The sequence below is a fragment of the Lactuca virosa genome, chromosome 3 (assembly GCF_052849685.1).
Source record: "Lactuca virosa cultivar CGN04683 chromosome 3, Lactuca_virosa_CGN04683_v6, whole genome shotgun sequence".
In the NCBI taxonomy this organism is placed as follows: domain Eukaryota; kingdom Viridiplantae; phylum Streptophyta; class Magnoliopsida; order Asterales; family Asteraceae; genus Lactuca; species Lactuca virosa.
In genome coordinates, this window is record NC_136428.1 from 119,604,484 (window position 1) to 119,630,408 (window position 25,925).

A 25,925-nucleotide genomic window follows, 5' to 3' on the forward strand; every position below is an offset into this window, starting at 1 on the left:
TGTAGGCTAGATCCATTAAAGAACTTCGAAATGAGTTCTAATGAGAGAGAGAGAGAGAGAGAGAGAGAGAGAGAGAGAGAGAGAGAGAGAGAGAGAGAGAGAGTTCTAATGAAAAGCAACGAGAGAGAGAGAGAGAGATGAGAGAGAGGCCCCATAATTATTATTAATAAAACTTTAAATTAAATAGAAAAATCATAAAAAATGTATCAGAAGGGCATTTTAGTTTTTTCAATTTTCTGAGGGACCAAAAACGCAATGAAACTAGCTCAAAAGGACCAAAAATTTGCATACCACATGGACCATTTTTGCAATTTTGTCAAAATAAAATGAATAGACAATTATACCCTCACTTAATTCAACCCTCATTTAATTTACTCTAAATAATAACAGAGTTAATTATAAAACTCAACACGTCACCTACATATGTCAAGAACACAGTTTTTGGCGAATTGTTTTGGGAACAAACACACTTTCGGATAAAAAGCCATTACTATAGTGATTGCAATTTGTCTTCTTTTTTGGGTTTCATTAGCTGAAGGATAGTTGTTGATTAAGCGTGAGATCATTACCGATTATGATGAGTCGGAAGAGGTCGGGGAAACTAAAGTTGCCCAGATTCAGTACAAAGCACCTCTTTGCTGTTATTCTGGTACAATCATGGCATTTGACACTGTTCTATATAAAATTAGGCAAAATAATCAAAATTTTCATATAATGAAAAAGAGGGTTATGTTTGTTTTGTGCTGAAATTGATGATAAAAGAGGCAATTAAGCATTACAGAGTAAACAAAAACTCAAAGCCTATATAACAAAGGACATAAAGATTATAAGAAAATAACAAAATTAATCATGTAAAATCGGAATTCAAACAAGTACATAAACTAAAAACGGAAATGACACCACAAATCTTGATGGGTGCTTCGAGCTCTAACAAAATCTGGCTGTCACAAGAAAATCTCTCTAGAAACAACACAAAGTTTCTTGATTTCTTAGCAAGTTTACCAGGTCCCCCTTCACCTTTAAGCGACCTACGAATTATAATATAATAACATATTACTTTGTCTTTTATGATGATGAATCAATAAAGACGTGTATGAATTATCAGAAAATCGTTGAAAGGAAAGATGGGTTTGTGGGTTCTTGTAATAAAGATTGAAAGAGAATATGTAACAATCTAACTTTGTTTGATAAAACATTGCGATTGGAGGGAAGCATCAACAGACGAATATAGGAAGAAGAAGAAGAAGAGTGCGTGCTATCGGAGGGAAGAAGCAGGTCAGAAGGAGTAAGAAGAGTGTGTATGTCGTTTGAAGTGAATCTAGAACTTTCTCTCTTCTTCAATATCAGTAATTAAAAAAGAAAAAGGGCATAATTATCAATGTATATATTTTGCAGTGGATGGATAAATATCATCCGTGGAAATATCAATTCTCTTTTTCATACGGTAAAAAATACCCTAGAAAGACTACAAAATATATTTCCTGAAATCCTATTCAAGATAACAAAATATAAGGATCAAGCATTTAAAATTATCCAAGAATAGAAGTGTGATGTTCTTGATGATTTCGCAAGTACATGAAAAAGAAAGATGATTTCTTAGCATTAATATACAAGTTCAAAAATGGAAGGTCGCCGGCTACAATTTCCCATTAAAATAATATAAACCATGAAATATCTTTTACAGTATAACTGTTATATTGATGTCAACTGTTATATCTATTTTTAACTTTCAAGTAGAATTATGATATATTGTAAAATTAAGAAAAAGGTATCTAAATTCCAAAGATGTCATATTCTTTAACTTTGGATTATGGTGAGTGGGGACGTATTAGATGGGCACAAAATGGGAAACACATGAAGCTATAAGAAAAAGGTGTCAAAATTCCAAAGATGTCTTATTCTTAACTTTGGACTATGGTCATGAGTGGGGACCTATTAAATGTGCACAAAATGAGAAACACAAATGGATGCAAGTTGGGAGTTTCAGTGTGAAAGCTTACTATTTTAGTCACAGAAGACATCACATCTTGTAGCCTAAATGTTACAAGGACTTCCACTTGAGAACACATAGACCTGGAAGATACATATATAATGTAGTCTCGAGAACACCGATGATATAAGTTTCTAACCTTTTCAGTTGGACATTTAAAATGAATCACGTCATCTTTTTTGCCTCCCTTCTCTCTTGTTTACTTTACGTACACTCTACTACAGACCACAACATTTCCATGTCTATCTGCCCAGAGAGTTTCAGTTGCCCAAATCCGAATTTTGCCTCATTCAAGTACCCGTTTTATAATAATGCCACTGATAACAAGCAATGTGGGTTGATCCAGGTCAACTGTACTTTGAATGGTGGGATAATTCAACTTGGAGGAGACTCATATGAGATTGTTGGCAAGTATGTGTCTGAATCAGTCGTATCGATCCGTAATCTAACGTTTGAAAGACTTGTGAATGATAGCAGTTGTGGGGCACTTATGGATAATTTCACTTCTCCAATTCCTCTTTTGTATTCCATCTCAATCGTATCCTTCATCACTCTCTACAAATGCACAAACAATACCAATTATCCTACTCAAAACGATGCTTATTTTGGCAGATCTAATTACCATAGATACAACACATGCAAAAACCACAAATTCTACTATAAGTATAGTATAAGTGATACAACGGTTCCAAGCGATCTCCCACCTACATGTCAAGTAGTACGCCTACCAGTCAAATTAGTGCGAGGGCCAGAAGACAATAAAGGAATTGACGAAACCAACATATTTTCTTTTCTCTCTCCTCGCTTCTCTATTTATTTTCATTTGTCACCTTCCTGCCACAAGTGTCACCAGGAAGGCGGCCAGTGTCATACTCTAGATGGACATGTTCAGTGTCTAGACGCCAAAAAGGGTATTTCTTCCTTCTTTTTTTCTTATTCTGGGTACACCAAATATAAATCGTCTATAAGCATATTCGTAAAATTAATTTTTCTTGTCTTATCTTTTGTTGTTTACTTGCAGCAGAAAAAAGAGGCAGAAAACTGACACGAATCCTAAGTAATATATCTCCTTGATTGAATGCAGCATTAATAGATATATAAATGCACAAACACATATACATGTAGGAATTTGTACCTGATGCTATTGCCTTATCTTGCTCTAGTTTTCGCTGGATCTGCCTTCATCCTCATGCTATTTCTTGTCATCTTCATGATCTGGTGTCGGTACAAGGGCAACCCTATTTCATATTGCACATCAAAGAACAAATCTCCAATCATTGAAGATCAGGTTTTCTTCTTTGGCGTCTCTGTTTTCTCCTACAAGGATCTTGAGGATGCCACCAGAAATTTTGACCCTGCTCAAGAACTAGGGAATGGAGGTTTTGGAGTTGTTTACTATGGTGAGAACTTTACACCTGCTAATAAATCCCTACTATTCACAAATAACAATATCGTGGATTGTACATTTTTCATTTCGGTTATTCAAATTTGATAAAAGGTAAACTCCAAGATGGACGAGAAGTTGCAGTGAAGAGACTTTATGAGCATAACTGCAAGCGAGTTCAGCAATTCATGAATGAGGTTCAAATCCTCACCAGATTACGCCACCCTAACCTTGTTGTGCTGTATGGTTGCACCTCTCGACAAAGCCATGAACTTCTTCTTGTGTATGAGTACATTTCCAATGGCACACTTGCTGACCACATCCATGGAGAACAAGCAAATTCAAGCTTACTAGCATGGCCATTACGGATGAATATCGCCATTCAAACTGCCAGATCTCTAGTGTACCTCCATGCCTCTGAAATCATTCACCGAGATGTCAAGACTAGTAACATTCTCCTTGATCACAATTTCTGTGCCAAAGTAGCAGATTTTGGGCTCTCAAGGCTCTTACCAAATGATGTCACTCATGTGTCTACAGCTCCTCAGGGGACCCCAGGTTACTTGGATCCTCAATATCATCATCATTACCAATTAACAGACAAGAGTGATGTTTACAGCTTTGGAGTGGTCTTGATCGAACTGATATCATCCATGGTGGCTGTTGATTTAAGTAGGACTCAAGACGATATCAGTTTGGTTAATCTGGCTTTAAACAGGATCCAAAGATGTGCGTTTGATCAATTGATCGACCCGGTTTTAGGATCCGATTCAGATCCTGAAGTCATGAGGATGGTTACATCGGTAGCAGAGTTGGCTTTTCGGTGTTTACAGTTTTATTCGGAAATGAGGCCTACAATGAATGAAGTGTTGGATGTGTTGGTGGATATTCAGTCGCAGGGGAGAATAGATGTTGACGACAGCATCAGAGAGTTGGAAGAAGTAATAACGCCACCTCTGTCTGAAAACAATGATAAGACGGTTGTGTTGAAAGATTTTCTACCTTCGCCAGTCTCCATCACCGGTGAATGGCATAGTAATAGCACCGTATCAACTACACTAAACGTCAGATAGAATGCAATTCCAATCTCGAAAGACAGAAACACAATGTATTGTTGGTGGGTGAACCACCCGGTCACTAAAACCCTAGATAACGCTGGATTGAGATGTAAAACCCACAAAAACTACAAAATATTGTTGAAAATAGTGTACAATAGATAATACTAATATTAATATATACTTAGGCGGCGTTTAGTTCACAGAATGTTTTTGAAGGAATTAGAATCTGTTGAGGAATTGGAATCTGTCCTGAATTGGAATCCAATTCAATATTCTGTTTGGTTAGCAAAAAATGGAATTTGAATTCATTTTTATATTTTGTTTGGTTGGCGGAAAATGGAATTGAAATAATGTAAAATGATAGAACTACCCTTTTTGATTTTTGCTTACTTTTACTTTGCTTTATAATTATATGTAAAGATATATTATATAAATTATAAAAATAGTAAACGGTGATGGTGGCAGAAGCGACGATGGTGGTTATGGCGGTAGTGTGTGGTGATGACGAAGGTGGAGGTGGTGGTAGTAGTGGCATCACTAGTTTTGATGGTAGAGGCAGCGATGGTTGTGGCGTTGGGTGTTAGTGGTTGCGGTGGTGGTGGTGGTGGGTGCGGGTGGCGGCGACAGTGGTGGTGGTGGTGGTGACATAGAGGTGATGGTCGTGATGATAGAGTTAGTCGTAACAATAGTAGTGGTAGGGTGGTGGTGTAGGTGGTAACGAAGGTTATGGGTAGTGGTGGTAGTGGTGGTGGTTGTGACGGTGGTGGTGGTGGTGGGTGGTAGTGGAGGTGGTGGGTAGTGGTGGAGGTGGTCGCGAGTAGTGACGGTGGTTTTTCATATTTAATGTTATAAATGAAAAGGGTATTATGGTAATCTTCAACATTCCCACTTGAAGGAATTTGAATTTCCTCATTTTTTAGATGAAATTTATTTTCCTTCAATGGAAGGAAAGTTGGACACATTTAGGAATCCAATTCCTTCTCAAAACTTGAACCAAACATAGGAAAGTGATGGAATTAAATTCCAATTCCTTCCGATTCCAACAGATTCCAGCGAACCAAACGACCCCTTAATAATAGGGTTTTTTTTTCTATTACGGTAATACTAATATTAATACTAGGGTTTTTTTTTGTTACACACAAGGACATATGTAATAAACAATTTACATCAGTGGTTTATTCTGGGTCTAATTTGTTAATTCATTAAGTGTTAAATTAATGGGGTAATTACTAATCTAGCAAAATTAAGGAAGTGATTATCAAATTTTAGCCAAAAATTAGTAAATGTCCAAATATAGCCCACGAAACCGTAGGTTTCTAAAATCGTCTACTGTTTCGCCATATTGTCTACTGTTTCGTGTTTTGTATAAATTTTTTTTTCATTTGTAAGCTACAAAACCGTAGGTTTTGGGAAACCTACGGTTTCCTCTCGGTTAAGCTACGGTATCCCAAACCGCAGCCTACGGTTTTGGGGGAAAATACGGTTTTTTTTTTTTAGTCTACTGTTTTTGGGGTTTCGTCTACTGTTTGTGAAAAAACCTACGGTTTTAATTTTTTTTAAATTTTTTTAAATTTTTTTATAAAATGTAGAATTATTTTAACAATTATTTTATTAAATATTTTTAAGAATTCAAAAAATTAGACTTTAAAAAAAAACCGTATTCTTTTTGTGATATAGAGTATTAAAAAGATTGTTTATAAGATGTAGAATTATTTTAACAATTATATTGTTTATAAAATGTAGAGTTATTTTTCGACAATTATTTTGTTAAAAAATATTTTTTGTAAAATATAAAAACTAGTTTTGCTAAACTTGACTACTTTTTTGTCAGAGTGGACTACTGTTTTGTAAAACTTGACTACTTTTTTGTCAGAGTGGACTACTGTTTTGTTAAACATAACTATTTTTTTGTCAGAGTGGATTACTATTTTGAACCTACCCTATATATATTAAGTATTTCATATTTTTGAAATTATTTCATATTTTGAAAACTGCACTTCTCTCTAGTTTCTTTATTCTCAAAATTAACATAATGAGTTGTAATGAGTATTTCGTATTGCTCATTACGGATGGAAGATGGGAGTTTGTTAATTCCCAATTATCATATGTTTGGCCACCCGAATACAATCCGAGAATGTTTTATTTCGGTGTTGAATTTTACGAAAGCACCACGTACACCGAATTTGTTCGTTTGGTGAAGTGCAAAATGGGTCTTCCCGAAGAATCAAAAGTCAGTCTGGCTTATCAACATCCAGAACAACTCTATTATTGTGGTATTGTTGATGATCGTGATATTAGAAAGCTGATCAAGGTAATAAATACCGTTGGAGATAAATCTGTGTCTGTCTATGTGGTGGTTGAAGAAGGCGTATCGCGTAACGAAGTGGATGATAGAGGAAAGGCATCTACAGCTAATTTATCAAGTGGAAAAGGGAGCAACAACCCAATATGTAATTTTAAAAGTCCAAGTAAAAGTCAATATCATAGTGTCGCTGAAAATGTAAATGTAGTGCCTGTAGTGCCAGAACCGATTATGTATGTTACACCGGAGAATTATAAGTATATCGATGATAATGATGTTGGTACATATGTTAATGATGTTGGTGTAAATCATTACTTTGACCAAAAAAAACACTAGATGTGGTGGATAAGGTTGGTAATAAATCTGCAAAACAAGAAGTTCCATTTTTGCATGATGGTGAACTAAAAGGATATGACGAGTTTGCGGATTGTGATAAGTTGGATATATCCGACCTAAAGAGTGATTCTAACGGAGAAGAATTTGATGATGAAGCTAAACTTATTTATTCAGATACCATGTTTCATGGTATGCCCCCATTGCCTTCGTGTCCTGTAAACGATGATGTGAACATTCCATGTCAGAGGGTGGATATAAATGAAGAGATTAAGGTTCTAGACATTTTTGATGACAAAGAGTTGCTCAAGCTTGCAATTGGAAGACAATGCATGGAACAAGGTAAGTAGTATAAGACTACCAGATCGAGGAAAGAGAGGTTCGAGGTGGTTTGTTTAGTAGAAAATTCTTCTTGGATGGTTAGGGCAAGGGGAATCAAATCGACTACTGCTTTCCAAGTCACAAAAGTTGTTGACCAACACACTTGTTGTGCAACAAACTTGGAGTCTAATCATCGACAATCAAAGAAAAAGGTACTCGGGCACTTTATCGTTGAAGTATTGGCCGGAGATTATAATAGAGTTTATCGGGGTAATGAAATTGTGAGGGACATCAATTCGAAATTTCCAATCAATATCTCATACCAACAGGCATGGCGGGCAAAACAATATGCGTTGTTTATGTTAAGAGGTACCAAAGAGGATTCATTCACTAAACTACCAGCGTATCTGCACAACTTGGTGAAGCACAATCCAGGAACTGTTACTCAGATAAGAACAGACGATGATGATCGGTTTGAGTTAGTGTTTATCACGTTGGGTTGCTCGGTAAGCAGTGATAATTTTTATAACAAATATAACATATGAATCCTAATTGGTATTTGTTAATGCAATCAAAAATAATTGTAGGTACGAGCGTTCATAAAATATTGTAGGCCGACCCTAATAATTGATGGTGGTCACCTAAAGGGTGAATTCAAAGGTACGATGTTGCTCGCAGTGACAATGGACGGTCAAAACCAAATCATGCCTGTTGCTTATGTCATATGCAAAAGTGAATGTACGGAGACGTGGTCCTGGTTCCTTCGAAAACTACGTGAATGTATAGGCAACCTGGAAGACCTTACAATCATATATGATAGGGCTCCATCCATAGCGACGTCAATTGCAAATATATTTCCTCACGCCTATCATGGAATATGTGGTATCCATTTGTATTTCAACATTTCAGCAAAATTTGGAAGCAGTGATACAATACACGCATTACTTTGGGAGACATGCAAAGCGTATACTATTAAAAAATTCGATAATGGGATGAAAAAAATTAAAAATGTAAATAATCGTGTATGGGAATACCTACAAAACATCAATCCAGAAAGATGGGCCAGGGCACATTTTCCTGGGAATCGGTATTTTCTTATGACATCAAATAGTGCGGAGTCGATAAATTCAATGTCAAGATTTGCAAGAAAGATGCCAATATTGATGTTGATTGAGTATTTTCGTGCAACAATGCAACAATGGAGTTTTCAGAAACGTAATGTTGCAGGTATTAACAGTTTATATATAATAGTACTTGAAATGTTATTTTTACTACTCTTATGATATTATGAAATTATGTCTATTTTTTTAGCTGAAACAAAAACAACACTCACCCCATGGGTTGAAACGATTATACAAGCTAATAAGAATGCTTGTAATAATTGGATGGTGTACCATATCTCAAATAGCATATTTGAAGTGAAAAGCTCTACTCACAAAAGTGCCATTGTTGATTTCCAACAAAGAACCTGTACATGTAGGCGGTGGCAAATAAATGGCTTACCTTGTGGCCATGTCATAAAAGTGCTAACAATGAGCCGTTATGAAGATTGTTTGGAATTTGCTTTAAAAGCTTACTTTACAGAGACACTGAGGAAAACTTACGAGGAGTCTGTGAACCCCTTACCAAGTCCATCTGAGTGGGAGATCCCGGATGATTTGATGACCGTGAAGCCACCCATAATGGAGAGACGTCAGCCGGGTAGGCCAAGAAACACTGGTCGTATTCCGTCACAAGGTGAGCGTCCCATACGACAAGAATGTTCTACATGCGGTCAATTTGGACACACGAGGAACGATTGTATGGGTAGGGGATCGGGGAGCGGATCTGGGGGAGGAAAAAATCTACACAAAAGGGCATAATGACTGATGAATTTGCATCCGGAAGCGGGTCACAGAACGAAAGCGTGTACCCTACTTTTGATTTCAACAACACATTTGATTTAAATTGTCCTTAGATTAATGTAGGAAAGTAATGAATTCCCGTATTTGTAATTTGTATTGCTTGTATTAAACTGCACTTATGAGATTATTAATTAAATCTACTTTATTCCATGAAAAATAAAACACAAACATAAAACATTATTGGAAAAGAGATACATCCGTACGAAACACTACATAAGACATTTCACATAAAAGTGCCTTCTACATGAAATATTTGTTATTTTTAACTAGAATCCATGCATCCTCATACTCGAAGTCACTTCCCTCGTGCTCCAAAATGTAATGATCAGCTCCTTCTTCCTCTCCTCTGAGAACTCTACTTTGGTGAGTCACCCAAAAAAAGCATCGAGAAAAGAGAGGGTCGAGTCTGATACATCAACCGTCTACTCAATATCCTGATGCCACTAGGGAAGCAGAAGACACACCAGTAAATGAACTCATTTATGATTCTTAGAGGACGCCCCAGACTCTTGGAAAAAGAGGGAGCGAGCCTATATAAAAAATGAAGATGGGGATGAGTCGATGTCGGTCGATGGTGTGAAAACACTTCCTGATGTCGAACCACCTACTGCACTATTTAAGTCAATAGCTTTAACCATTTCTAAAAGATCTTCGTCGTTGTTTGGATAAGGATACCTGTTTTTAAGATGATGATACCATCGATTGAACCATGTGATTTTTTCCTTTAAATCCATCCACTTACCAACAATATCTTCTTGTGTTCAGTGTTTTCCTTCTCCCAACGAGAGGTTAAACATAACTGTTATGCGGGTCCATTCATCACCTTCAAAGCAATCAGGGTTAACCATGGTTACATCATCGTAAATGTTCATCCAACATCGTGTTACCACCATTACCTCTCTTATCGTCCATGGATGTGGAGTATTCGACAAATATACATGTTCGAAAAGACAAGACATTATGCAGGCTACAAAGCAGTAGTCAAAGTCTATGAAACCGTAGACAAATAATGTGAAATAGTAGTCCAATTGTCAGATACCTTACACGGAGATACTGTTTGAAACGGCAAATATATTGTTCTAAAAGACAATACATTATGCAGGCTACGAAGCAGTAGTCAAAGTCTTTGAAACTGTAGTCAAATAATGTCAAAGAGTATCCAATTGTCAGATACCTTACACAGAGATACTGTTTGAAGCGACAAATATACTGTTCGAAAAGACAATACATTATGGACCTTGCATTTACAGCTCCTACATACATATGTGTCCGCATGTGGTAATGCCCTTACCTCTACAACCTTAGGCAAACTAAGTAATTGGTAATTGTCTCGTACAAGTGATTCGAAATGAGTTTCTCTGACAGTGACCATGAAGAAAGTTTTAACAACTTGCATGTTTACCTTTATAACCTAAGGCGAACCAACCCGCATACTCACACTCACATCAAAACGGATTTGATGGATCGTTTCCAATCTTGTTTTCTGGCTATTGGATGAGTGGTATATTTCTTTTCCAAATTTCTTTTGTTGCTTTACATTTGTTAATATTGGTACATATAAACTAATTGCTTTTCACTCTTAAAAAATACAGGTCCATACATTCGTAAATTGTTTCTTACCCGCCCTCTACATAGGTAGTGTCCGTCTTAGAGGGGACTACCTAAAAACAATGTTTGTAGCGGTTGCTAAAGATGGGAACAATCTGACTTTCCCTATAGCATTTGGTATGGCAGTTGAAAATAATGTGGTAACTTCTACGTGGTTCCTAATGAGGTTAAAAGAATTTCTCGGGGAGGGTAAGGAAGTAGTGTTCATATCCAATATGTACGATGTTGTTGGCTCTTGCGTAGATAATGTTTTCACTGATTCTTATCATGGTTACACTTGTAAGAGCGTCCACAAATATTTACGCACAAGAGTAGGCTCTGGAAGATCAATGGAAACTTTGTTCTAGATAACATTAAAATCGTACACTATGTCGACTTTTGAACAAAATTTTTCTAGGCTACACATTGATGCTCGTGAAGTGCTTACGAATATCGGTCATCCGAAATGGGAAAGAGCCTATTTCCCTAACATCCGTTCGAATGTACTCAACATGGAAGTTCCTAAATATTTTTCAGTAGTATCGCTCAATCATCGTAATGTACCGATAATAGCGCTTATCGAGGGAATTCGCGGGTACATGCAAAATACATTTATTGAACGAAGTATAATGGCAGATATATTTTCGGGTGCAATATAAAAGAATTAAATAGGTTGTACAACAACCTTTTCTAACCATATTTATTTTTCAGGGAGTTTGACTGGTGTACTAACACCGTATGCTCAACTGGTGGTTCAAAGAAGGATGCAAAAGTCTGTTCGTTGGCAAGCAACATAGATCCCCCAACAGATCTCGTCTCACATGCCGACATATGTGTATGAAGTATTTGATTTTAAAACAACTTGTGTTGTAGACCTTAACGATCGTACTTGTTCATGTGGAAAATGGAGCGGTCTCGGTATAGCATGTGGTCATGCCATCGCAGCAGCACGTGATTCAAACATGTATGAAATAGTTAATTTGGTTCAAGTATATTACCATGCTGATGTATTTCAGCTCGTCTACCAGACACAAACCGTTCACCCACTTCCCCCACCATCTGAATGGGAAATACCAGACCCTTTGATGGTCGTTCTATTGCCGATGTAAAATTTATTCCCTTTAAATATTGATGCATGTAATATATTTGTCGTTGACTATGTAATATATTTGGTGTGTTGTTTCTAATATATTTTTAATATATTATGTTTGTAATATATTTGACATTGTGTTTGTAATATATTTGAAATATATTATGTTTGTAATGTATTTGCCATTGTCTTTGTAATATATTTTCCATTTGTTCGTGCTGTTAAAAACCACGTAAAATAACATAAGTTGCCATTTTTAGCTTATGATAAAATTATGTTTTTTAGTTTGATTTTCATGTTTTATATGTTGGTTACGTTGTTTTTACATAGTTCTTCGTCCGAAAATATCCGGATTTCAAATCCGATATCGTTACATCATTGGTTTTACCCTCCAAAGTATGCTTCGTGCTGTTAAAAACAACATAAAATAACATAAGTTGCCATTTTTAGCTTACGATAACATATGTTTTTAGTGTGAATTTAATGTTTTATATGTTGGTTACGTTGTTTTTACATAGTTCTTCGTCGGAAATTATCCGGATTTCAAATTCGATATCGTTACATCATTGGTTTTACCCTCCAAAGTATGCTTGGTGCTGTTAAAAACGACAGAAAATAACATAAGTTGCCATTTTTAGCTTACGATAAAATAACATAATTTGCGACATAATAAACACAACATAATTAAATTGGTTTCCACAGATTAGGAAACTGTTTGGGATACAAATTTTGTTCACGATCGATAAAATCCCCTCTAATTCTAACAACATCTGTTAGACGGTCCCATTCAGCTTGAAGCATATTAAACTCCCTATTTGCCTCTCTAATCCATTTCTTAGCCTCTTTGATTTTTTGTAGTTTCAACAATCCATTTTTCTTTTTCAATTACTTGATCTGCTACGTCGTTTGCACGTTGGTTGAGTGTGCGACTAATTTGAGAATCCCTTTCGTTGGCTTCTTCAACGGCCTTCATAGCTTGGAAAATGTCGTCAGACATGTTATCTGGGAGTGGGAAATCTGGGCCTTCCGGAATTGGGTTGTTATCGGAACAAACATAGCAATCTTCTTCTTCACAATGCCAAACACCGAACTTAGATAAATTCATTCTAAATTTTTGAATGTTGTAATGTATCACGTTTAAGATGTATGTTAGTTGCATATTAATAGGGTGAGACCAACATAGAAGTACTGTTTGAAAGGACAATTTTACTGTTCGAAATGACAAAACATTATTCACTCTAGAAACTAGTAGTCAAAACTTTTGAAACCGTTGTGAAATAATGTGAAGTAGTAGTCAAATTGTAGTATAACTTACATAAATATATTTTTTTAATTTTACAGTTAGTATATATTGTAGATGCTATTTGAAACGATTAAAGAAGAGTAAATGTTGCAATGTAATTTCTTTGAATTTTACCACCTAATGTTTAGTAAATATTTTTTGATTTATACCACCTAATGTAATATAAACAGTATGGTTTTGTAAAATGGAAATGTTCATTACCACAATCTCATGTTATTCCACATCGAATATTATACGCTTGCATCATTTATTAAAACCACAATCTGAGGTTACTCCACATCGATTTAAAAAGAAAACTATTAGCAAATAATAGTAAAATAGGACTACATAGGGATTAAAACGACCATCAACGGCTCTGGTATTTCCCATTCTGATGCAGGGGGAACAACGTTCACATTTCTAGTCTGGTATGTAGTTCGAAACACATCAGCAAGATAATATATTTGAACCATATCGGTTAATTCTGTGTTTTTTGTATAACGTGCTGCAGCAATAGCATGACCACATGCTATACCCACATTGCGCCATTTCCCACAAGAACATGTGTGTCGATTAAGATCTACAACACACGTTCTTTGTAGATCAAATACTTGGAAAATATAAGAGGGGAACGGAGACGGGATCTCAAGTGGAATTTTAGTTGCTTTCCATTGTAGAGACTTTTGCATCCTCCTGTGAAGGACCATCTCTGCGTAAGGGGTGAATACGGTGTTCAACATCCCTGAAAAGTAAAAGGATAGTCAATTATGGATATTTTAATGGTTTATAAAAACTTTCTAAATTACCTCCCACGACACTGCGTTCTGCAAACGTCTGTTGGATGTACGGAACAATTGCATCAATTAGCGTTATTATCGGTACATTGCGTTGACTAACCGATAACACCAATAGGAATTCTGGAATATTAATGTTTAGTACATTCCAACGTATATTCGGGAAATACGTCCGTGCCCATTTCGTTTTTCCGATGTTGGCAAGAACCTCATGTGCAGCTTGACTTAACTTAGAAAATGATTTTTCAAAATCTTGCGTGGTATATGCTTTGCATGCACGGAAGAACAAGTAATCTAAATTTGTGCTTTGACCTATTCTTAAGCGACAGTAAATCAAAACACTCTTAGACGAATAACCATGATAAGCCTCACGGAATACCTGACCCACAAAAGAAGAAATGGTATCGTCCATATTGGTTATGAACGCAACTTCCATACCCTCTCCGATAGCATCCTTCAACCTCATAAGGAACCAAGTGCAGGAGTTAACATTATTTGCCACCCCAATACCAAATGCTATTGGCGTAGTGTTGTTGTTTCCATCCATAGAAACTGCTACGAACATTGAATTAAGATACTCTCCTCAAATACGAACACTGCCTATGAAGATGACCGGAAGCATGCATCCTAAGAATGCGTTGATCTATTTCATAGTTAGTACAACACAATTATTAGTTTTCAAACTAATTTAAATCTTTTTAGCACAAAAAATAAACAAATCGAAAGTACATTACTACACATCGAATAGCGACAAAACATAGTTCAAACCGATCCAAAACATCAGTTTTGATGAAAGTGTAACTATGGGGATTTGTACGCTGAATGTTGTGGAGGTAAACAGGCAAGTTGGTAAAGCTTTCTTCATGGTTATTGTATGAGAAACTCATCTTTAGTGATAAGTCTTTCCATGAATGACTTCAAAAGATATTAAAAGGAATAAAGTAGTAGTCAAATGCTAGTAAACAGTAGTCAATGGCTATAACACATTAGTGGTAGTCAAATGCTAGTAGACAGTAGTCAATGGCTGTAACACAGTAGTCAAATTACAATGATGTGTCCGAAATTCACTATACGATAAGACAAGACATAAACTAGTAGTCAAATGCTAGTAGACAGTAGTCAAATTATAATCATGCTTACGACATTAAATAACATAAGTTGTCATTTTTAGCTTACCATAAAAGTATGTTTTTAAGTCTGATTTTCATGTTTTATATGTTGGTTACGTTCTTTGTACATAGTTGTTCGTCAGAAAATATCCGAATTTGAAATGAAATTAGAATTACAAATAAACATAACGTTACTAATTAACATAACATAAAACTGAAAGGAAATTAGAATTACAAGTAAACATAACATTACTAATAAAGATAACATAAAACTGAATGGAAATTTGAATTACAAATAAACATAACATTAATAATAAAGATAACATAAAAACTGAAAGGAAATTAGAATTACAAATAAACATAACATTAATAATAAAGATGACTTAACATATTAGTAACGTGAAAGTGGTGGTAAGACGACCATATTTTCAACTGGTATTTCCCAATGCAGAAGGATTGGAATAGGATTAACGGCCTCAGCTTGGAATGCATTTCAATACACCGCAGAAGTCAACTTATAATTTACCAATTGCTGTATTTCTTCAACTGTAAGCCTTCTTAGCGATGCTATACCATGTTCACAGGGTATGCCGCATTTTTGCCATTTGCCGCAAGTACAAATACCACGTTCAACTTGTACCGTTTCTATGGTTAAATTTAAACTCACTTCAAATTTGTCACTACCAATTTGTGTAACCGCATAACCATTAGACTGGTTCATTCTTCTTTCAAGCACGTGTTGTGCATAAGGGGTAAGATGACCATGCATTCTCTCTGTGAAATTATTTGAGTTACAATCAGATAGGGGGTATATTAAGGTAAAAGTTAAATAACCAATATTTATTACCTCCAAATGCAGCTCGATAGTCGTACACTGTTTGTATCGACTGATGGACCACTTCAATGATTGATGTTATTGGTAACTCGTGCGTGTTTGTTGTTAGCCAATTCAATCCAATCGGAATGCTGATATATTTCAGATTGAAACGAACTTTAGGAAAAAAGGCTCAAGCCAATTTTGCAATTGCAATATTTTCAAGCCAGCGAAGATCATTCCCATTAACCTCATTTTTTAATTTGTTCAAACAAACATAAAATTCAAACACACTATAAGTTTTGCATGTCTTCCAAAACAACTGTACCACAACGGTACTTCCTGTGGAATCCCTAACTTTATCGGCTATATTTTTACAACAATACCGATGATATGAATCTGGGTATACCCGCTGAATGGCGTAGTCTATGGAATCAGACATATGGCTTATGAAACCAACTTCAATAGTGTCACCTAAGCATTCTTTTAACCTTGTCATGAACCAAATCCAAGCCTCGTCACAGTCTATGCTTCCCAAAGCGAATGCTATGATCAGGGGTTCATGATTACCATCCAAAGCAAGAGCAACATACATTGTCGTTATGTTGGCCCCAATAAGGGGTACATGACCAACAAATATTGTTGGTATCATGGATGTGATAAAGGTAGTAATCTGTAAGAAACGATACCAACATTAGGAAAATATGAACTTGAAATATAAAAAATACTTACTGTATAGAAGGACATACCACGCATCCCAATGCGACAAAACAAAATTGAAACCGGTCTCTCATATCTTTCTTAATGATTGTGAAAGAGTTACGATTTGTTCTTTCAAGATTATGAAAGAATATTGATAGGTTCGAAAAACTTTTTTTGTATACCTTATTGAATCCACTCATTTTGCCAATTGGTATGTTCAATTAATAAGGTGTCCACTATAAATGGATTTCATTTCAAATTGAATGGAGGGGTAGTTATTCGTTTTTAGAGTAGTCATTTGGAAATAAGAATACATTATGCAAGGTAGAAAGTAGTCGAAGTATGTAAAACAGTAGTCAAATAATCTTAAATGCTAGTAGACAGTAGTCAATACTTATAAAATAGTAGTTAAATTACAATCATGTGTCTGAAATTCACTGTACGATAAGACAACACATAAACTAGTAGTCAAATGCTAGTAGACAGTAGTCAATACATATTACACAGTACTCAAATTACAATCATATTTTCCGAAATTCACTGTACGATAAGACAACACATAAACTAGTAGTCAAATGCTAGTAGACAGTAGTCAATACGTATTACACAGTACTCAAATTACAATCATATTTTCCGAAATTCACTGTACGATAAGACAACACATAAACTAGTAGTCAAATGCTAGTAGACAGTAGTCAATACTTATAAAATAGTAGTCTAATGGCAGTATATAATTGAAGGTATATTTACCTGTCAACACCAATAAAAATTTACACTTCATAAACCAAAGAAATGACAATTTGCAATTGTGGGGCTCAAGGTATTATAAGGACCTCAAGAACTACCAACAACCCTGGACGGTTATTTTACGCTTGTCCTAAAGAGGTATTTGGGTTGTCCTATAATTATTTATATTATAATTTTTTAGTGAATATTGACACAATATACATAATTTTTTTGGATATTTATTTATCAGCCACCACAGTCTGGGTTTATTTGTTGGGTGGATGATGCAAAAGACAATAATTCGTTGATAATTTCTAACTTAGCTCGATCGAAGAAGAAGCTTCAAAGTAAAATACTGCACTTGAAGATAGCGTTACTTTGTAGTTGGATTTTCTTTTTTTGTGTTGTTGTCTACAAGTTGTAAAATGTTAAATGTAATGTATGTTATTGTTTGTAATGGTTTATGTTTCCATCTATGGTAACTTGTTGTGCTGTCCTTTTTATATTGTTTTGTACAAGCTGTAACAGATAAAACAAATATGATTTCTGGAATATCATATGTTGTTTTTCTGGAATATCATATATTTATTTCTTTAGATAAAACAAACATGATCTCGCTATGAATTCTATGAAAGTGCTTCACATGTCGTTTCACTTGTATCATTTTTAATTTTACATCTTTTTTGGTTCGGTTAGTAGTAAATTAGGATCCATCTTTTATGATACATACTAATGTCATATGACAGAATTGTTATATAGAAAATTAAAGAATCTTATAGGGCGCATATAGTATAATTATTTGACATTAACATAATTAGATTAATTAACAATAGGTAAACCAAATACTCTTACATATTTTTTTCCTAACCAACCACTACTAAAAAGCAAAGATACAGATATATTACCTAAAAATTACAAATAAAAGACATACATAGACATATATTATACCTTAAAATAACTACAACAAACAAGCAAATTATTAAAATACTACTCATCTTCTTCCCACATCGGAAACTCGTAAGGATACTCTTTTTTCATAGCAATGACTTCCTTTTTTTTCTCCAAATAGTACTCACGAAGTTGTAATTCACTCTTTAGCTTTCAAAACATTTCTTCACTAGAGCGGATCGAACTCTCGGCAAATTGGATTTCTTCCCTAGTACTTATAATCCAATTCCTTTTACGGTCAATATCATCCCAGTAGATGTCTAGAAGGTTTTGTTGGAAACGATAATCTTCAAAAGCCTTATCCACATCAGCTTCTCTTTGTAACAACACTTTTTTCACTTCCTCATCCATCTTCTCCCTTAATATAGGAAGATCGACGTGGGGAGGGGGATTGGTTGAAACGTTATTGGAATTTGACTCCAAAGGAGGCTTATTGTTGGACGTAGATGACCAATTAAATTTTGTCAGGATCCTTTTCATCTCCTCTGATCTTTCTGTCATTTTCACACTACAATTTTTTTTAATGTTTTTTTGATTTCTAAATTGATAACAAATTTACATTAAATATGACATTAGATAATAGTCAACGGCTATAAGATAATAGTCAAAACCTATAAAAATTAGTCAATCGAATAAAATAGTAGTCAAACACTAATAGACAGTAGTCAAAACCTATAAAAAGTAGTCAAATAACAATCATGTGTCGAATCTTCACTGTACGATAAGACTAAACATGAGGTAGTAGTCAATGGCTAGTAGAGAGTAGTCAAATCCTATAAAAAAAGTAGTCAAAAGCTATTTGACAGTAGTCAACGCCTATAAAAAAGTAGTTAAATTGTAATTTATATATAGAGACTTAAATGTATGCGTCTGAGATTTACAAATCATATATTAGTGGTTAATCTATAACCGTCGTACACATACAATCATGTCCACCTCTCAAGAAAAATGGTGGTTGATGCCACAAGAGAAGCGATTGCAAATGTTAATAAAAGAAGAAGAGATCAAGAACGAGATTAAAGGCGTTGAAGAAGATAGGAAACGGTTGGATAACTTACAAACCGATATTTTGTCTAAAATGAGATCGGTTCAAGACAATGAACGCGACATAAAAACTGCAAGGGTTTGGGTACGAGATGCAATTGACTACGCCAACAAAGAAGAGGTTAAAATGAAAAAGATTTTAAAACATACAAAAAAATTACGACTGGGTGATTCAAGAAAAAGCAAAATTTCCAAATGATTTTCCAGATGTTTGAATTTAATAATTATTGATTAACCAAGTAGTAAGTTTATGCATTATTTATGAGTTTATCTATGTATTAAGTTTTATATTTGCTTGTTTATTATGATTAATCTATATAATATGTAATATTCCTTTGCTAGTTTGTTTATGTTTAATACTTAGGGGACATTTTGTTAACCAATCGTCATGAAACAGTACACATTGAATAAAAACATACAACTCGGACTAACTAAAAATCGCCTGTGTAGAAGATCCATAATATATCATGGCCATCCTATAGCGAAACTGAGTAGCAGCAACAACATGTGCCATCGATATACCAATCGGTCGACCTGAAACAAGCTGCGCCACGAACATCAACATAAATACACCGCACTCTCCAAACATCCCTTCTTGTTGGAGCACGTCCGTAACATCCGTAACAGTGATGGATGCTTTCTGAACAGGCAAACCCATGTGGTTCCAATAGCCAATTTCCAGCAGAATGCGGTCCATAAGCTCTTCAAACCGCACAGAATCAATAATCTTCAAGCTGCCAAATAATCGGAAGCTGTCGTACAAATTCAACGACAGCGTGTCCATCCATAACTCGCCAAGTACCCAATGATGTGGTTTGATGCATATTGGAAAATAAACTTGTTTTAACACACAACCGTTGCAATTAATTACATCGTTTAATTAGTGTAATATGAAAATTAAAGTGACTGATAATATATATATATATATATATATATATATATATATATATATATATATTATTTCTTTACTTACACGGTCAACTTCTAGCCAAGATTTACATCCATCCAATGGGTCAAACGGATTTCCCATTGCACTTTCTGCCCACTCGAACATCTCAAATGCACCAAAAAATGATGATGGCATGATTGTCCATCGAGCATCGTTCGGTCTCCGCTCATTCAAAAGCCTTCCCCATATATCAACATGCTGCATTTAAAATTAATTTAAACATAAGTAGCTTATTAAATTATTTAATTTTTAAATATAAAGGAATGTCTTCATACCGATTCATCTAAAAATCCCAATTCACTTGAATAAAAAAACAGATCCTAAAACTTTGCTTCCATTTTTTCATTGTATAACCGATGTTTCAAAAAAACTGCCGGTTTGTTTCCCATGTATAGAGCAGGGGCGTTACAACCCGGATTCACATACGACTCCAATAAAAGTGACGGGGGATCGCTGGCAAATACGGGGGGCATTTTGAACCTACATTATATACGTAGTCAATAACTATCCATATAGTAGTAAAATTATAGTAAATATGATTTTTAACATACTTACCGAAACGTATGGGGAGCTAAGATATTGAGAAGGTTTCAATTGCCTAACCGGACGACTTTCTTTCACAACAGGAGGCCCGGGTATATGATTTTCCGCATCCACAATCTCGCTAGCAACAACCTTCTTTTTCTTCTTCTTCTACAAAAAAAATATTAATTTTTTTAATATACTTTAATAAAATAAAAAGTTTAATATACAAAAAAAAATTATAACCTCCTTCACGATTTCTATTTGTTTTCTAGAATCAAACAATTGTGGATTATCAACAGCTTCATCCTCGTTTACTCGATTTGATTTCTGTAGACTACCAACCACATTCTCATTCCCCTACATTTAAAGAAAAATAATTAATAAAAAGCTTCGTTAAAAAATTAAATAATACATCATATATATTTAAATCGATAGTAATACCTCAAAAGCTTCGTTAAAAATTTCTTCCAAATCATCACCGTCTTGACTTCCACCTTTATTTTTCAATCCTCGGATTTCTTCCTCCAAAGATTGAAGTCTTGCCATTATTTCTCGCGCGGTTTCTTTGTTAATTCCCACCGTATGAGTTCTATCGGTAGACTTGGAAGATTGGATGTTTCCACAGGATGGATGAGACGAAGATGCCCCCTACATAAATTATTTCATATATCAATAATAGTTGAAAATTTTTATTATACTAGATTCTGCTTTTACAAATTTACTTACATCATTTCTAAAGTTGTAGCGTACAAAAGAAGGGACTTTAGACGATTCGCAATTTAGACTAGTAATATATGACAAATAATGTGGAGTAGAGGACTCGACATCTGAGGCAATCATCTTTTTTTTGGGTTGATGCGCCTCGTCCTGATCAACATCGAAAACATCGCAAACTTTCGCCCAAGTTAACCTCCTAATATGAAACCAACGCAATATACGAGGATATAAATAATTGCGTCGTATCGCAGCATTTACCCGAATTACTGGGAACATCTCTGATATCCATATCTTGTAATAAATATACGTTAATTTATAAGTGTTAGCACTAACTAAAATTTAAAAAATAAAAATAAAAACCGATAAATTATTAAATATATTTTTTTAATTATTAAATATACCTTCAAATGAATAACAAAACCCGATAGTGTGTACACAATCGCTTTTGTTGGATTGTTGGACATATGATCCTCAAATTTCTTAAACATACCCGACAATCTAGGGTATGTTTTAGTCCATAGATAACTCCCCCACGAGAACCTATATTATAAGAAAAAAGTATTAGTTAAACGTATAAAAATTAGTATTTTATTATAAATATTAAATTGACAAATACCTATTCCATTGATCGAGGTTCTCCACCACCCACAAAAATTCCTTGGTGACTTTATCATTAAGCTTCTTTCCCAAAAAACCTTGATTGAGGATATATAGCAAAATCGCACGGACACCGTCGTGAGCCGATATGTCATTGAATCGTTGATTCAAGATAAGGAGCTCTAAATCTTCTACAACTAAAGAAGTGTCCGTGCGATATGGGAAGACTCTGGACCGAAATGTATTTTCACCATATCCGTGTTTATACATGGTTGAAAATTCGATCCTTGATGTAGGACACCGGCCCATGTAAAGTCCGGTCACAAGACAAAACTCCTCCGGCCCAAATGACAGTGTACGTCTAGAAAACCTAAAATATAGACGTTCAGCGGCGTCCGTTTCAGCAATAGGACGCAACATATGCAGTAACAGCCCATGAATAAGAAGTCCGTCTCCGGACTGAGCTGGTAGGTCCAACAAGTAACCGAAGCTAGTTGTTGAAAAAAGATCGCGCACGGGTCCGTTCAAGCGACTCAAAACTTCATGCAATTTATGGCATGGAGCTTTGACAGATAAGTGACCCATCATCGTTTTGTTTGGAAGCTACAAAATTAAATAAACATTAAGGTTAAATAAAGTTTTATAAAAGAAAAAAAAAACTAATAACAATTAGAGAAAGCATACAATATAAGACTTAATCATTTCATATATTCTATTTACTTTGTATAAAATACCAAAGGAAATATATTTTTTTTTGTATTTTCTATACTACTAGTATACCAAATTTAGCATTGTACTTTGAAAATGGCATGAAAATAACATATTTTATAACAAACCAGAAAGTATCAAAACACAATGTTATTTTATCAATACAGTATACTTCAAAGTATCTACACATTATAAACATAAAAACATTTTCAAATCGATCGTACATTGCTATTGTATGCTATAATTGAGACATATAAAAAAAATCATTTTTAACAACATGCAAACATTGAATCATAACATACATACAAGGGGATACAATCCTTAAAAATACGTGTAAACAATTTTTTTTTTGAAGAAAAATGAAAAAAATATATATAAAACCATAGGTTTTACGAAACCTACGATTTTTTTTCCAACAAAAAATCATAACATACATACAAGGGGATACAAGTGTTTATTAGTTATAAGTTTTTTTATTAAAAAAAAAATGTATTTTATGGGAAACCTACGGTGTACAAGTGTTTACTGCACAAACTCTGCAGTAAACGCTTGTACACCGTAGGTTTCCAAAGTACCTACGGTTTCCTTTTTTTTTTTGTTTTTTAAAAAAAAATTATACGAATACAACATAAATAAAGATCCGATGCTATTGAATCGATTTAAAAAAAACGAATTTTTTTTCCATACTGTTCATACGAAACCGTAGGTGTACAAGTCGACATTGCACAATATGTGCATTGGGCACTTGTACACCGTAGGTTTCGTATGAAACCTACGGTTTTATATTTTTTTTTCGATTTTTTTCAAAAAAATTTAACCACATATACAAAACCTACTCCTAATCACAAACACAGTAAAATTTTGATGAAAAGTAGACAAACCTGGTTGTTCTTCGGGTGCTCCATTGAGAGAAAAAAGTAGCCAAACCTAAGAAAACAATAGGAAAAAACACTAAACTGAAATTTTTTTCATTTTATACTTTGAGCTAATAGGCCACGAAAAAGTAAACGGTTAGATTAGTAATTTCCCCTAAATTAATTAATAGAAACTCATAGACTTAAGAGTTTAAGTATAAAAATTTGAAAATAAAATCTTATTTGGATAATTACCAAACATATGCATAATTACTTAAAAATGACAAAGTAAGTATCGCATAAGAACCCTAATCCCTCCTCTCTATTAGAGAGTCATAGGATCGGTCTTTATGATGAGTTTTTCACTTATCAACCTTAGGGTATCTACAATGCATTGAACTCCACATAGTTCAATAGATTGTCATATCATTTTTTACATTTCATACAATTCTATCAATTTTTTCTCTACAATGCATTGAACTCTTCAAAGTTCAATAGAAATTTACAAAAGCTAATTTATAATAAATATTTAAGAATTAAAACCTTTCCTTTTTCCCATTAAAGATTTCAATGACCATTGAACTCCATATCCATTGGATGGCAATGTGGCATCTCACTATGGTAGAGTTTAATCTATTGAATGACAAATACACTTGTCATCTTACTGAACTCACCATTGTAGATGTTCTTACATCCAACTATCCTTTCTGATTCTCTCAATGTCGAAATGATTCATGGATCGTGGCGCAACATTCTAAATCACGATGCGATTTTAGATCAAAAAGCTAAACCGTTTAGGTTTTTGTAACACCTGCTGTCACGTATTTTCATTTTCAGTCCTTATGTTTTAAAAGTTTGCAAAATAGGTCCTTACATTGGGCGTACAAAGCCATACGTCAGGCGTAAGTCAATACTCTGTGGGTCAAAATGTAAGTACGCTTGGCGTACATGTGTGTACGTCGGGTGTACTCGTGCTTTCCCAAACCCTAATCTTTTGGGTTATGACCCCTATTTAAGCATCATAATCCCTTTTGGACCTTCTTATGATCAGCCTCCATATCCTCCAAACCATAAAATCGAACCCTAGCTTCTATTAATGAGATTTGAAGTTTAAAAGTGATTCTTGAGTGTTCTTGATAGAGAAGAAAGGTCATTCAAGAGGTACTGGTGCATTCTAGCTTTTAGATCCAAAATCTTCATCTCCTTATCCACCTTTTAAGGTATAAAGTTCAAACCTTGGAGCTTATTTTAATAGATGTTGTTTAGCCTTGGATTTGAGTTCATTTTGTCCCAAAGCATTGATCTTTTTTACTATGAAATACTCCAGATCTTATAAGATGTCCTTTCATATGTTTTAAGGAGTTTAGAGTCATAAAAATGTTAGCTTGGCCCTTTCCTTTGTCCCATGCAAGAGTTACGGAGTCTTTAGTGAGGTGAAATGTTATGGTTTTGGGTTTTAGCTCTTTGTAGCCATGAAAAGGCTCAAAATCAGAGACTTTATGGATTAATATGTTTATTTATGGTTAGATCTGAAGTTTTAATAAAGCTCCTATTGATTAAGACCTTAAAAGTGTAGTATTGGAACATGTTGTGTACGCTAAGTGTACTTATAGCTACACTCAACGTAGTGAGTTACGAACCCGCCTCCTCCTGCCCAACGCTCTACGCTCAGCATAAAGATACGTACGCCCCATGTACTGTCGTCGTTGACCTTCATTGACTTTTGACCAAGTGCTCCTTTTAACAAGTTGTGAGGGTTTTGGATCCTAGGAGGGGTAAAATTGTCTTATGCCCAACTTATGGATTACACTTGGCTTGGGATTAGTGTAGTATGAAAATTGCCTTAATTATTACTTAATTGGTGTAATTATTAGGCGGGGTCTAGTTCCGGCAGTTCGAGTGTGAGTTTTATCACTAATCTGTGCAAGGTGAGTCTCCTCTCTTATTCTTACCTATGTGGTAGAATAGATTATCTATGTGATGACCAGTTGGGTCTATGTACTATTACTGTGATATGTATTACCTTATGTGTGCTGAGACTTCAGGTAGTTTCCAGGGTTACTGATAACCCACAGGGTATGCTGTTTGCCCATTGAGACTTTGGGAAGTCTCCAGGGTTGCTGATAACCCATAGTTGTTATATGTGTTGTGATGTATGTGGTATTTTGGTGAACTCACTAAGTTTCG

General features: G+C 34.8%; 2 protein-coding genes and 1 long non-coding RNA gene across 3 annotated transcripts; 1 reads left to right on the forward strand and 2 right to left on the reverse strand.

Moving 5' to 3' along the window:
* Nucleotides 1-691: 691 nt before the first annotated feature.
* Nucleotides 692-3,940, reverse strand: LOC145166472 (uncharacterized). The gene is made up of 3 exons (XR_013740548.1): nt 3,126-3,940; nt 2,001-2,545; nt 692-1,028 (listed from the first exon to the last, which is right to left on the reverse strand). It is a non-coding gene; the product is annotated as an uncharacterized LOC145166472 (long non-coding RNA).
* Nucleotides 2,150-4,713, forward strand: LOC145166471 (LEAF RUST 10 DISEASE-RESISTANCE LOCUS RECEPTOR-LIKE PROTEIN KINASE-like 1.1). The gene is made up of 4 exons (XM_079085456.1): nt 2,150-2,901; nt 3,015-3,047; nt 3,154-3,390; nt 3,489-4,713. The coding sequence occupies exons 1-4, from the start codon at nt 2,151-2,153 to the stop codon at nt 4,445-4,447; spliced, it is 1,980 nt and encodes a 659-aa protein (XP_078941582.1). The 5' UTR covers nt 2,150; the 3' UTR covers nt 4,448-4,713.
* An 8,882-nt stretch (nt 4,714-13,595) lies between these two features.
* On the reverse strand, nt 13,596-14,610 carry LOC145163970 (uncharacterized). Its single transcript, XM_079082705.1, has 2 exons — nt 14,058-14,610; nt 13,596-13,993 (listed from the first exon to the last, which is right to left on the reverse strand). Exons 1-2 carry the CDS (start codon nt 14,608-14,610, stop codon nt 13,596-13,598), a joined length of 951 nt encoding a protein of 316 aa, XP_078938831.1.
* Nucleotides 14,611-25,925: the final 11,315 nt, after the last annotated feature.